This window comes from Podarcis melisellensis, assembly GCF_964234715.1.
Source record: "Podarcis melisellensis genome assembly, chromosome: 8".
Taxonomy (NCBI): domain Eukaryota; kingdom Metazoa; phylum Chordata; class Lepidosauria; order Squamata; family Lacertidae; genus Podarcis; species Podarcis melisellensis.
In genome coordinates, this window is record NC_138540.1 from 4,588,875 (window position 1) to 4,603,015 (window position 14,141).

At 42.4% G+C, this 14,141-nt stretch overlaps 1 protein-coding gene across 6 annotated transcripts in view; it reads right to left on the minus strand.

Moving 5' to 3' along the window:
* Positions 1–2,090: 2,090 nt before the first annotated feature.
* The window catches only part of TET3 (tet methylcytosine dioxygenase 3), a 104,507-nt gene continuing 92,456 nt past the window's right edge, over positions 2,091–14,141 (minus strand). For all 6 annotated transcript variants that reach the window (XM_081921251.1, XM_081921250.1, XM_081921252.1 and 3 more), the window contains 2 exons: positions 13,613–13,949; positions 2,091–12,573 (listed from right to left, as the gene is read on the minus strand). In XM_081921251.1, coding sequence (XP_081777377.1) covers positions 10,733–12,573; positions 13,613–13,949 — 2,178 coding nt within the window. In that variant the 3' untranslated portion in view covers positions 2,091–10,732. The remainder of the gene's footprint in view (positions 12,574–13,612; positions 13,950–14,141) is intronic.

Below are 14,141 nucleotides of genomic sequence, written 5' to 3' on the forward strand. Positions count from 1 at the left end.
TGCCTGTGAAGGCAGATGCCTTCACAGGGTGCTTGCCAGAGCTTGCTAAAAAAACATTTTTGTTTAGACAAGCCTACCCAGATGCTTGGGACGCGGGTGGCGCTGGGGGTTAAACCACAGAGCCTAGGACTTGCCAACCAGAAGGTCGGCGGTTCAAATCCCCGCAATGACGGGGTGAGCTCCCGTTGCTCGGTCCCTGCTCCTGCCAACCTAGCAGTTCAAAAGCATGTCAAAGTGCAAGTAGTTAAATAGGTACCGCTCTGGTGGGAAGGTAAACGGCATTTCCGTGCGCTGCTCTGGTTCGCCAGAAGCGGCTTAGTCATGCTGGCCACATGACCCGGAAGCTGTACGCCAGCTCCCTCGGCCAGTAAAGCGAGATGAGCGCCGCATCCCCAGAGTCGGCCACGACTGGACCTAATGGTCCCTTGACCCTTTTTACCCAGATGCTTGGAAAGTTGGTGCAAGTTTTAATGTTTTCAGTCTACAGTTGTTTTAAACTTTTAAAAGTCTTAAATTATGGTTATTATTCTTATTGATAATTTTTCTTGTATCTTTTTAGCAAAACTGCTTTAACCATTAAAAAAAACAAATAAACCAGTGTATACATTTTATGAAATAAACCGTGGTTGCTGCAACACTAAAAGATCAATTTCTTGCAAGTTCAGAATGAAATCCTGGGAGAGCTGTTGTGCCCTGAGAGCACAAGCCCACGGCACTCAGCATGCACTAGGTAGGTTGTGTCCGTATATGTGCGAAGTCTCCAAATTTTCCTATTTCATTTAGGGAACAGGCATCCTGGCTCATCGAGGCAACAGGAGAATGTTAGCTTTGCTTTTAAGGCTTCCTTGATCCTCATTTGTTAGACTACAGCACCCTCTTGTGTCTTCGTGCAGTCCCTGCACCCTCCTATTATTTCCCCCCTGCACCAACTTCAAAGCAAGACCTCGGGGTCAAGGTAGTGAAGATGCCACCCAAGTGCATGGCAGCAACTGTGAAAAAAGTGCATCCCATGTTGAGGATCGCAAAACTTTAATCAAAATGTATCAAAAGATCTACAATGAGTAACCTGTCCATGGAGAGAGATTTCAATGTACAGTAGATTTCAAGACTGTTATTGAAAAAGTTGCACAAATTTAAACCAAGCGATTTTTAATACATTTAAGTATACTATCATTAAATGCATCTTACTTTAATTACATCAGTATTTTCTTAAAACACAATGCATATGCTTGGGGGTAAGAAGGGGTTCAATACTGGACTGGTGGAAGGGACTCAGGAAGTGCTAACGGTCCACAGGTTGGGCATGCAATGCAATCCACACTATGCCCCTGCCACTCTCCAAGCCCAAGGCAGAGGGAGATTGCTGGGGTAGCCCCAATTATCACCTGACTGAGGAAGAGGAAGGCAGTTTGTGTGTATGTGACACAGAGGAAAACAGGCATTGGACTTTGCATCACAGGCATACTTAGGCTCCCTAGCACCCTTGGCAAGGAGCTGTATCGGCACCCACCCCCAGTCCCTTATGCTCCTCCACCAAGGTGGCCAGAGGAGACTGCACTCCTCAGCCAGCCAGCCAGAGCAGCAGAGGAGCAGCTCAGAGAGTCTGCTAAGCCGGAGTGCAGAGGCATGATTTTTGTACCCCCTGGGTAGAGGCGGGTTTAGGGCAGCACAACTGGTTTCCCTGCACTGAACACTGAGCCGGGGGGGGGGGGCACTGCAGGGTGTCACAGTGAAGACTCGGTGGACATGCCCAGGAAAACTAAGTGTGTCCAATGCTGTTTTAGACCTCCGTAATAGGAAACTAGCCAGATGAGTTGAGCAAGCAGACCAGCCACATTATTCTGTGTATCAGGAAGGGTGACGGACAGGCATTCCACGTGCCCGTTGTTGTCCATGAAGGAGGACCACGCAGTTGAGTGAGTGTCAGCATGGCCAGGGCAGGATTCTGTCCTCTGAGGCCCAGGGCATGAGGGGCATAAGGCAGATGGCAACTCGGCCTGATGACTTGCATTACTACTGCAATACCATTTAAATGTAATGTGAGAAGAAATCTTAAGCTTGGATGATGGAGAGGGAAAAAACACACAGAATTTGAGTGCAAAAAATAAATATAAAATTTATTAAAACACCCACAATAGTTTAAAGATATCGGGAATAATACATTTCACAAACCAGTTGGTTGTGTAACATAATAAAATACAAATTAAAAAAAAGGAGGGTCCATATTTGCAATTTTTAGGCATCCTAAAAATAAATTTTCAGAGACACTGAAGGGAGAAGTGTGAAAGGAAAAAAAATACAGACAAGAGGGGGAAATTATACAAAATAAAATTATCAGCATAAATTTACCATACTAAGGATATCTACAGTTTAATACACAAGTCCTATTGCCTTGAGACATTGTAAAATCTACCATTTGTCAACCAACCCCAGATAAACTTCATTTCAAGTAGCCACAGTCACAAATCAACAAAGAAATCTTCAAGTGTGGTCCACAAGGTGGCCTCCACTGGAGGTCTCGTTTACCAAATGTGAATTCAAAGAGACAAGAAATCAAATACATTGAGAAGTTACAGCCTTCGGTTAACTAAACTGAATTAGTCTGCCAAATCCAACCTGTTTCTTTTCCTCATTTCTCTTAATTATTTTTTTTAAATGTATTTAGAAGTCAGCTTTATACCTTTTTAATTAGTTTTACACGCAAAAAGAAAATCAAAAGCCAGCTGGACAGCAGACGTTTTCCAAAGATTGAACAGCAGTGAGTAAACTCTAAACAACAGGTGTCAAAAAAGGAGGAAAAGGATGGCAAACAAAAATCACTTGTAAAATATATCCCTGATATTGGAGCAGAAGACAAAATTGGCCAATTTGCTTTACTATTCTTAGGCAAAAAAGAGAAACAACAATTCACATCTTGACCATGAAATATTCTTAATGCAGGCGAGACTCTTGTTGCATTCCACAGAGAACTGCCTTCCTAAGAGAATACAGGAATGTTGCTCTTTGCTAGTTACCATAAGATTTATAATTTGCTGTCTGGAAAAACAAGTCACATACTGTCCATGAAGTGGTAGAGCGCTAAGAGCAATAATATGCTGGGGATCTGTCCCAATCTAGCACCAACATTTCATCTTTGCCCCTGGAATCTGTTTCTTAGTCCACCCAGTGTTGTCATTTCTGCATTTTCAAAACTGCTTAGTGGAGTAATCCAACTGGATGGCATATTTGAAAAAATAATGCACTTTTTGCTGGCGGGGGGAGCGGGTGGTGGTGAATAAAGTCAGGATTTTGCTGTTCCCAGATCAAAACCTCATTGGAAACCTTTGCAAATTCTGCAGCAAAAAGAGTTTGAGAACATTCTATTGGGGCAGATTTTTTTAAACCAAATGTGCAGAAACTATTATTTGATTACTGATAATATAGCTGCTTAAGATCTTATTTCTAAAAATGCTTTCCCATGTGGGCCATACGCTGTTCTGAGGTACTTCAGTAAAATCTACTGTTTACTGAAATGAAAGCACCACTCTCCCAGTTCACCTTTTTATTAGTTCTGTACACTGATTCCTCATTATGTTTCATTATTTTGAAAGTGAGAACTTGCCCAAGAATAGAACTACAAAGGCCATACAGTCTATAAGATGTCAAGTACAGTGTTGACGTAATAAAATACACACCTTGTTTCTAATATTTGTATCAATCCCATTAGCTATAACTGAATCACAGGTTGCCACAATACTCTGTTTCTGAGGTATTTTTTGTATGTATTGTGATAACAGCAAGCTTATTATATGATGAAAACCTGGCTTCTGTACACATTTAAAACAAGTCTTGTGAACAAAAGAGAGAGAAAAAGTGAAAGACAGAGTGAGAGAGAAAATAAATAGCACCAAAAAGGTATCTTGTAAAACTTTCAGACACAACTACTCACAAATAGCAATATACAAAGAAAAAGCCATCATAAAGTAGCAGAATGAAGCTGGCATTTTAGACTAAAGGGTAGCAAATCCAAGTGTGGCCAGACCCTGGTTCCCTTCTCCACTATGAACCTTCAACAGGTTGGGTCCGTTTTCAATATTAACATCTATAGAATAAACCTGTTTACACTGAGATGCAGATGTGGTCCAAGAAGGATTTTTCCTTGGTTAAGGAATGCAGGACTAAGTCATAACTTTTTGCTGTTAACTATAAAAGCAAGCAAGCAGGCAAGCTGGAGAAGACGCAACTACATTGCTTTATAAATAGCTGCTCTGTCTTGGAGTGACCTCAAAACTTCCAATTCAGCACCCATTGTTTTTGCATAATAATGACCAATACAGAATGTTACATATACCTGCACCATGCACGCTTGCTAAATTGGCACAAGTGTTATCTCAAAGTAGTTTGTAGTACCTTATTTTCCAGCTGCTTAAGGAAAGCATTTTAAATTTTACTTATTCATAGTTAAACTTCCTTTGAGCTTGATCCCAGAAGCCCTTTTCACTGGTGGTAGTTTTGCCAGCACCTGATTCCACTGAGCGAAGTAGGACTAGTAAAAAGATAGCTCTCAGCATCTGATCCTAAGCTGTGCTGCTCCATTTATATCAGCTAAGGATCTAGCCCTAGGATGTGGATAGTTGTCATTTATACCAAAGTAACCTCTGCTAGATCTACACACATGTAAATGAGCTAAAAATTATGTAGCTGTAAATTTCAGACTCAGAGCATAGACTTTTAAAAAAAAAAACATATTTAAAACATTGAAACTTTCTATTATCAGTTAATTGTACAGTTCTCTGGTTTGACATATACTGTAGCACCATAGCAAGATGGAATCTGGCAAAAAAAACCCAAGCCCAAACACCCTTTTTTAAAACGAACCCACCAAGATAGCACCATTTCATCAGAAGATTTCGGTTATTAAAATTTGTGTCTTTAGCCCACAGTGCAGACATTGCATCAGCTGAAACAACTCAGGGCTTCTTTGCTCATTTTTCTCTCTCTCTGCCTTTCTATGGGACACAGTTACAACCTATGATAAATAGAAAGAAGGGAGCTCTCTAACTCTACTGATATATTGGGATAACCTCGTGTCTCACTGATGCAGCTCCTCAACTGTCTGCTAACCAGAGACAGCAACACAACATTCCTGTTACACACACACAAAAGTTCATAGCAAGTTCACAAGCAATGAGCCTTTTTGTCACCTTCCCAAACTGGACCCCCTGTATGCAGAATTGTTCCTTTGCCTTCTATACTGTTTGGTCCATGCATTTTTTCTCCATAAATAATTATTTACCATGATCTGCTTGAGCTCTTGATTAACCCAGAAGAGTAAGCGCCCCAAAGGAAATAATTTTAAACAGATGACACTCACGGTGGCCCAGTAGCTCAGCAAAGCATACAGAGGAAATAAGAATTCACTTAAAGAAGGGACCTTAACCGACCCAAATTTCTCCCAGAGAAGTTTAAGGGGAGTTTGCTAATAACTTCAGCTGGAGCACCACTGGATCCCTTTTTCAAGATTTTTCCCCCAGGGATTACAGTTTTGTTTGTAATTTTAGCACCATCAGCTATTATGATTGAGGGCTAGTTGCTGTTAACTTGATTCATGTCACTACCCCCAAAAGATACATTTCAAAGAAATTTCTCACTACCGTCCTGCAGAAGTTGCTTTGCCTTTGAGAAGGGCTGCAGTCAGGATTCATGATTTCTGAAAAGGCCAACATGATGCTCAAGGCCCTGGTGGTCTTGGCTTCCCACACCTCACAATAGGATGTTCAGTGGGCATATAGAGATGTGCGAGCTAAGGCAGCCTTAGTTCCGTGCTCTCCAACTCCCATCACCTATGACCATGGACTGTGCTGGCCGGGGTTGATGGGTCCTTCAAGGGCACCAGACTAGGGAAGGCTGCTCTATGCAACAAGCAGCATAATTAAGCTCACAAACGTTGCTGCAGACTGAGGGAGACCTGCCATAACGGCACATCCAACTTCCTATGACTGAGAAGTGTAATCATTTTTTACCCCGTTGGCTTTAGAATGGTCGGGCCAACGTGGTGCCCTTAAGACACCTTTTACAAGCACCTTTGTAAATAAATACATATCTGTTTCCATTTACTTTTCTAAATGACCCTGACCACAACAGGAGCTGTAATTGTCCATGTGCAAGCAAAAAGATGACTGCCAAATAAAATAATTCTCCCCCCCCCCTTTTTTTTTTTAAAGCAGGAGTAGATACTCTGTGCACAGTTCTATTCATAAATCTGAGGCATGGTAACTTTTCCCAACAACTGAGATTCGAGGTAGGTTATATACGTAGTGAGAAACAACCTCAGATTGCACCCTACTCGTAAATATACTAAGTACATCAATTTATCCAGGATTTTGAGAGTCAGGAGTTTTGCCTTTACTTCTAGCAGCCTTGTTTTAAAGTGTGCATATAACGTATGTGCTGCAGAAAATGATGGTAGCATTAACATAATGCTGCTATAGATTTAATACTGCCATTGCCAGAATCAAATAGCATGTGGATTGCCTCCTATCTGCACCAAGATCAACCAATTATACTGGGAAACACCTGGCACAATGGGTTTGGAGAGCCAGATTTTTATTTTTATTTTAAAAAAAGAGAGAATCTCAGTCCAAAAGTCTTAGAGAAACCCATCTAAGATGAAGCAAATGAGAATTTTGCCTTAGACACACAATTTCAATAGGGAACAATTATTCCAGTTTTATTCACTCTGGACTTGTGTCAGTGCAAAGGGAAAGCACCATTTGGTCCTTTGAATTATTTGTGTGAGACAAATAAAGGACTTGCCCTGCCAATTCGTTTTTCTCCTTTTCTCTATTCCTATTGTGAAAAAAACAGTGGAAATGGACACAGTCAAATTTGGATTAATTCATTGGTCTTCCTGCGTTGCTACCTTCTGACTCCCAAGACAGCTCCTGTTCTTTAAACTTGCCTCTACAAAAAGGTATTTCCCTCATCCAGAGATCTTAAGGGCACCATTGCTAGAAAGTTACAGCTCCAGAGCCACATTATGCCATGATCAGACAGCTCAGAAAAAATCCCTAAACGGAAGCTGAACACACAATAGGATTTCAACAGGTCAGATACACAGCCACACCTCCCTTCCCACATATATTACAATTTCTTGCTCTCCAAAGTCATGCAAATGAATCTTCCAAGGCACCCCTGCAACACCTTTAAAATAGGAAAGTCAAATGAGACGTTAACAAGGAAATTACAGTAACAAAAAAACCAAACTAAAATGTTTTTGGAAAGAGATACAAGTCCAATGCTTTCCCCCAACTACAGCCGGCTAACGGAGCCATCCTACATTAGCCAATAGCAAGCAGCCATTGGCCTAGAAAGCCTGAGAAGATGGAATATGTGGTGATTTAACTGAGGGCTGGAGCTACATGCTTATGCAGAGACCTCCTAGATTTGGACCACATCAGACTTCAGATAGCATTAAATAGAAATAAACAACCCTCACTGCATGCAGAAATCTAAAATAACAGAGAGAAAGCTGTTCCACTTTGTGTAGTTGTTAATGGGGTGAGGGACCACGTGAATCTTTAAAGAAATGCGATTTTCCCACCTGAAGCCTGAAGTGGTATAATCGAGGCAGGCCAACTAGTCCATGATTCGACAAACAAGTAGAATGTAGAATGTAGAAGCATGTCAGAGCAGCCCCACTGAAATCAATGGCTGATTTACAGAAGTGGAGGATCGGGCCTTGCATGGGACGACATCACTATCATCCTATGACATTCAGAACATTTCCTATAAATCTGACTTGGAACAATTCTTAACAAGCACGATACGCTCATGGGTATGCATATGAAATCAATTATCATTCATTGATTTTCCCCTTGCCAAAAAAAAAAAAGCATCTTTACAGAATACAGTAAAAACAAAAAAGGACGGAAAAGCATGTTAAATATTTTGTTTCTATTTACATTTCTCCCGCAATAATCTGTTTTAAAACATACTGCTCTTCAAGTTATTGGGTAATTTTTTTTCTTTTAAATCTTGGTGAAAGTGCTTTTTTAAAAAAATCTTTCTCTATTTACAGTTTAAAATCAGAACCACATAAAACACTCAGGATGCTGTATAGAGATCCTGGTTTTGTTTTGTTTTTTTCCTGTTCCAGCGCGTGAGGATTGAGAAGGTTCCCTAGTAAACAAAATGCTATGTACAGGTTTTAATTTGCAAGCCGTTTTTTTTTTCTCAAAAGGCACCTGTTAAGTGCAGAAGGAGGTGGCCAAGGAATAATCAGTTTCAGATCTCGAATGTGTTTGATCTTCTGGCCTTCTGCAGTGTTGAGAAATCGCATGCACAGGCTTATCAAAGCCATAGGGGACCTACTCTGCTGAAGGAGTCAGACCTCCCATTTTTTCTACAGAAAGACCCGTAGTATAAGGCAGCAAAATACTCTTGCACCCATTGCCAAAAGAGTTGCCGCCACCCAATCTGAAGATGGCATCCATTTTGAGGAGACGCTTTGAAGTTGCTGCCTCAAGGCTGGAAGGTTCTACCCCCAGTTCCAATGGAAGTTCATGGAGATTTTCTGAGCAAATTTAGTGAGAGCACCTAAAGCCCAGCAGGGACTTCATCATTAACATTTTCCCAGTAAAGGATGAAATTCACACAATATGGAAAAGAACCACAGACACAAACTTCCTCCTACACAACGCTTCTGTCCTTGCGCCCTGTCCTATTAAGATTTTTTAAATAAAAACAACAACAACCAACCAACCCTGATATAAGTAAACTTTTTGGTGTAGTTTAAATAGTACAAGGGTTCAGAATTAGAGTGAATTTCATCCTAATTTAGGGAAGATTTCCTATCATCATTTTAGCAACACAATGCTTCTGTCGAGGGGAGGTCTGGCTTCAGAGAGTGTAGCCACTTACGTGAATCAGCTATTCTTAAGACAACTTGCATTACTGATGGGGAAAGAGAGGTTAACCTTAAAAAGTTGTGATTCAAAGTTTGAAAAGCACCAGCTGTTTTGCAGTAATCAGTTATCACATAACGTTGATATTTCCTCTTTAAAAAATGGCACAAGAAAAATAAAATAAAACTTACAATAAGCCAATTTCATTTTTGCATTTGAAAATGTCCACGTGTAAAGGTTGGTGTGTGTGGACATTTTCATTTGGTAAGCATGCACCTTTTGAAAACACAGCACAAAGGAGATCTATTGTGTCCTTCCTTTTCATTGGACTCTGCACCAGAGATGATAAAAAGAGGTTTGCCATGATGGTTTCTTAAAGATACAGGAGCTCAGCCCGAGATACTTGTGTTTCCAGAGTAGCTTTACTTTTCCCACTACAGAATGAGAGATTCAAAAGTGAGGCGGACATCAGTTCGAAATAGTCAGGCCTAGCCTACGGAAAAATTAAGTGTGGATGGTTACACCGTATGATAAATTTGGCAAGAACCAAAACATTGCTAAGTGCTATTCTGTGAGTCCCACAGAGTGAGAGACATGAAAATCAACAGGCCACTTCTTGGGCAAACACAGCACCTTCCAAATATTGTTTTATGATGCTTCTCTTCTACCCAGTCCTCCCCACCTCCCCTTCCACCTCTTCTCCTTAAATCTGTCCTTTTCTCAGTTCCTTCCTTCATGAATTTAACTGGGTAAGATATTTATGCCAAAACAGTTAATGGAGAAGTTAAACTAGCTTAATTTTACACAGGCTGTACAGCCGCTGCCTCTTGCCTTGGCAAAAGAACTTCATTCAAAAGAACTTGCCTTTAAATAAAAACGTAACCTCATGCAGTGGCAGAAATAATATCTTTATCTTCATTCTTTTCATTTCCACCTCCTATGAAACTGGTTAAAGTTAGGCCACAAGCTCACAGCAAACCTGACCTTGCAGTGGTTTACACGACATAATTTTTACACAGACAGCAACGTGTGCCAGCTGCACTCATGCCCAGAGGACTGGTACTCCCCTCAGATGCTCTAGGCAGACTCAGAGTTGTCTTGAGGATTGAAACAGGCGAATTGAGTCATCTTTTTACAGCTTCCCCACTGTGTGAATCCATCTATTCTGTTGGGGGCCCCTCCCAAGTTAAGTGAAGTGTCACACAAAAATTTATGCTCTGTTCAAAACCAATGAAGTGGAAACTGTTGCCTATTTGTAGTCTCTTGTCTTCTCTACTTAATTCTTCCACCAAGCTTTTTCCTTCCTGGAAGAAATCTACTAAATCTCTAAGAAACCATCACACAGCAAATTATACAACTACTTTAATAGTAAGTCTTGGTTTCTGGGAGGTCTCTAATGTGAGATTTCTACCCCACTTGGATGTGATGGATGGTGCAGATTCTTATTGGCTTAGGGTGCAGCTGAGTTTTAAATTTTGCTTCTATGTCACATAATCCCCTTCAGAGTTGTAATAATTTCTGTTAAAAATCCAATATACACATGTGTATTTGGAATGGAATTAAAAAGCTCTCCTTTGCGAAAGGACACTACAAATTTCTCTTGCCATTATCATGATGTACAGATTAAAAATGCACAGATATAAATATTTTTAGATTACTGAAAAATGTTAACAGCAATAAGTTTCTTCAGCTCAACTCCCAAGTGCAGATAATATACTGGAAATGTCACACTTGGCCTGGCTTCGTATTTCTCTCCGACACACGAAGGAAAAAGCACCACAAACCAGCACTGTGTTCCAGTGCTGCAGACTTTGAGGTAAAATGGCCCCATGCCAGCTGCGCTCTGCTCAAATCCAGCGACTGTACGGCCCAGTTACCTTGGTGTAGGCATAAGAGGACACAGTGATAGCTGAGTTTGTTGGGATGGCCAGGGCCTGCCGGGTTGGGACAGTGTCTTTCTTCTCCTTCTGCTGGGGCTCAGTGGCCAAGCTGCCTCCCCATTTCCGCTTCTTGCCAAAGGCTTTGATGTCCTGCTGGAGCCCAAGCCTGGCTGCCTCCTCCTGCCTCGCCCGGGCTCTCTCTGCCAGCTGTTTCATCTTTGCTTCCCAGAGGGCAAGTCCATGATTGGGCTGGTTTAAGTTCTTGTGCTGGTAGAAGACCAGGGAGATGCGTGTGGGGTGACACCGGTTGGGCTTCTTCAGCGGGGTGGTGGCATGGAGCTCTCGCCTTGCACACTCTATGAGGATGGAGCCGTGGGCCGGAGCCACTGCCACCCCGCCAATGTTCTCATCCAGAAAGTTGTGTTCACTGTCTGACCACACCTCTTCATCCTCCTCCTCCTCTTCCTCCTTGATGCTCTTTTCGGGTGTCTCTTCCATGCTGTCATCTAAGCTGAATGAGTCCCATGGCCTTTCTTCCTGGCCAGCATCCAGAAGCATTGTACCACCATCGGCTTTCAATGAAGGGAATGGCTTCTCCCCACACACACCTGATGCCACAGAGGTCAATGAGCCAAAGGAAGCCCATGGCCTGCTGGGTAATCCTGTGCCCGGCGTAGGAGTCCTCCTGTCATCTGCTTTGGCAGAACCCCAAAGCTCATCTTGAAGTCTGGAGTTTCCCTTGATGGAACCAAAATTCAGCTGCCCCAAGTTCCAGGGCTTCTCCTGAAGGTTTGAATTCACTGAAAAGGCTGAAGAGTTCTCGTTGACTTTGCAAGGGCTCCATGATTTCCCCAGCACATCAGGGCCAGGTGGCAAAGGCTGTCCTTCCGTAGGAAACATATTCCACTGCTTTTCCAAGTGGTGGGACTGTGGTAACCTGGTAGCATTTGAGTGGGAACCAAACAAGCTGGACTTATTCTGTGTGTTTGCATTGAGAACGCCGGCATTGTCATTGGGTGAAAACATGTTCCAAGGGCTCTCAGCATGACTAGTCCTGTCCGAAGGGGACTCATTTCTGTTGACTTTGTAAGGGCTCCACTGTTGTTCTGGGCCTCCATTCTGAGATGACATGGACAAATCAGATAGGTTCAGATTTGGATTTTGGCCATTAATAGCAGCCGCTCTCTGAAAAGACTCCATGTGTGACAAAGAGTCCATTGGTTCTTGCTTGATTGTTCGGTGATTGAAGCAGTTTGTGTTTTGTGCAAATGACAGGGCTTCTGGAGGGACAGAGTTACACCTCTGGGGCACAGCCGTGGGCTTGCCTGAATGCCTGCTGGATCTCTCGTAGGTGCGCTGGTGGTGGTTTTTGTTTCGTACAGTGGGTGGGATTTCATCCATCTGTTCGGAATTCTTGTAACCATGGCTCAAGTTATTTTGCAACATTTGGACATCAGGCTTTTTCTCGTAGCTGGTGCCTGCCCAGGGTGCGTTCCTTGTGTCACCGTAATTCAAAAACTGGGAGTGAAACATGTGATTGCTGGAAAATCCATAATACCCAAAGGATGGAAGAGAGAACTTTGAATGCAACCCATTCATGGAAGGCAGGTTAGGCTGTGCATAGTAGGAATGGTATGAGTAAACACTGTTCATGCTGTATGGGTCAGAGGGCCTGCAGTTCCCCAGCACCGAGTAGCTTTCCACGACAGCGTTCCCGTTGTACTTGAAATTGTTGTAGTGGTTCTGAGGTTCCACTTTGATGGAAGGTTTGACTGACCGCTGGGAATGTCCACTTTTCAAAGGCATATCTGCAGATGCAAAACAAAAACCAATATTAATTTGCAGAAACAAGATTGCTTCTTTGGCACAAGACCTTTGAAGATCTGGGCCACTCTTCTGGCTAGCAGACTTTCTGTCCCTTGCCTGAGTGTCTAAGAACACCATTTAGGAGGGGGGAAACTTAACTAAGTGGCTACACGCACATTGTGATAGTCTGCACTATTCTCCTAAGTGGCAAAATTTGACCACTGCTTGGAGGAAGTGTGGAATAGAAATGAAATTTGCAAATGAAAATAGTAATTGAGGACAGCAATCTTCCAGGAATGACACATCTACCATTACCAGTCTTTCTCTAAGTTGTGCAGAAAGTGTTTGTTTGCCATGCTCTTGAGCAGTGCTTTCCAATTGGTGGTGCCTTTGGAGTAAGTCGGGTGGCATGCAACTAACTCAAAAAATATTGTTCTAAAGTAGCATTTCCGGACCCGATGCCCTTTGGATATTTGGGACTACAACTCCCATCATCTCCAGCCAACATAGCCATGCCGATATGGCAGTGCAGGCTAGGGCTGATGGGAGTTGTAGTCCAAAACCTCTGGAGGGTCCCAAGCTGGAAAAAGCTGATAGAGAGTACACAGGCTGCACAGGAAAAATGGTGAGGCCCAAATGGCCTAGCTAATAATCTGATTGGCACCCAAGAATATGTCCCAGAATCCTTTGCTTGTGCCTAGCAGTGCCTCAACAGAGACATTGATTAATAAAGCATTCCCTTTTTTTTTAAGAATAATTTTTTATTAACCGACCAATCACATCAAATAAACCAAATTACATAAATTCCAAATTAAACAGCCAAATTTTAAATTTTTGTTGGGGGTACCCATATTTCAAGTTCCGAAGGGGATCCAATCAACTTCTTGCTTCTTACTGCTGTTTTAATGTCCACAAATCTAAACTTATGATGTTCACAGTACTATCCAGTCCTTTCTTACTGTTTTTCCACATCTCTTGTTGTTATTTTCATATATTTTGATTAATAAAGCATTCTCAGCTTCCAACATCTGTTGCCCTCACCTGCATCCTGCTGAAGTGGTGGCATCTCAAAAACCTCCTGCTTGATTTTCTCAGGTGTAATCAGCTTCTCCTTCTGCATTTTCTTTTTCTCAGCAGCTGCCTTCCTGGCTTCCAGCTGCCTCTGCCTGCAAGACTTGGCTGGCTCAGGAAGCTTTCTCACCTCTCTGGGGAAGGAGGTGAGAACCTGGATTGCCCCCGTGTCCACCTTGGCAGCTTGATTCTCCTCGCTGCCAAACTCATCGGTGGGGGACATTTTATACAGTGGAAGGACATGCAGCTGTTCATCCTCAGGGATCCTCCCAGTGGTACGATTGTCTTCTTTTGTCAAGGTACACACCTAAAGAAGTGGCCAGACAACACACAGGGAGTCCCAGTTAGCTACTTCAATGGGGACACACAAAACGGCAAGGCCAGAGTCTAAAAAGTGACTTCAGGCATGCCTAGAACAATGAGAATTTCAAGATGGCATATCTATTGCCAGATGGTTGAACAAATACTTTCACTTTACCTGAGCCAATTAATCACGGGT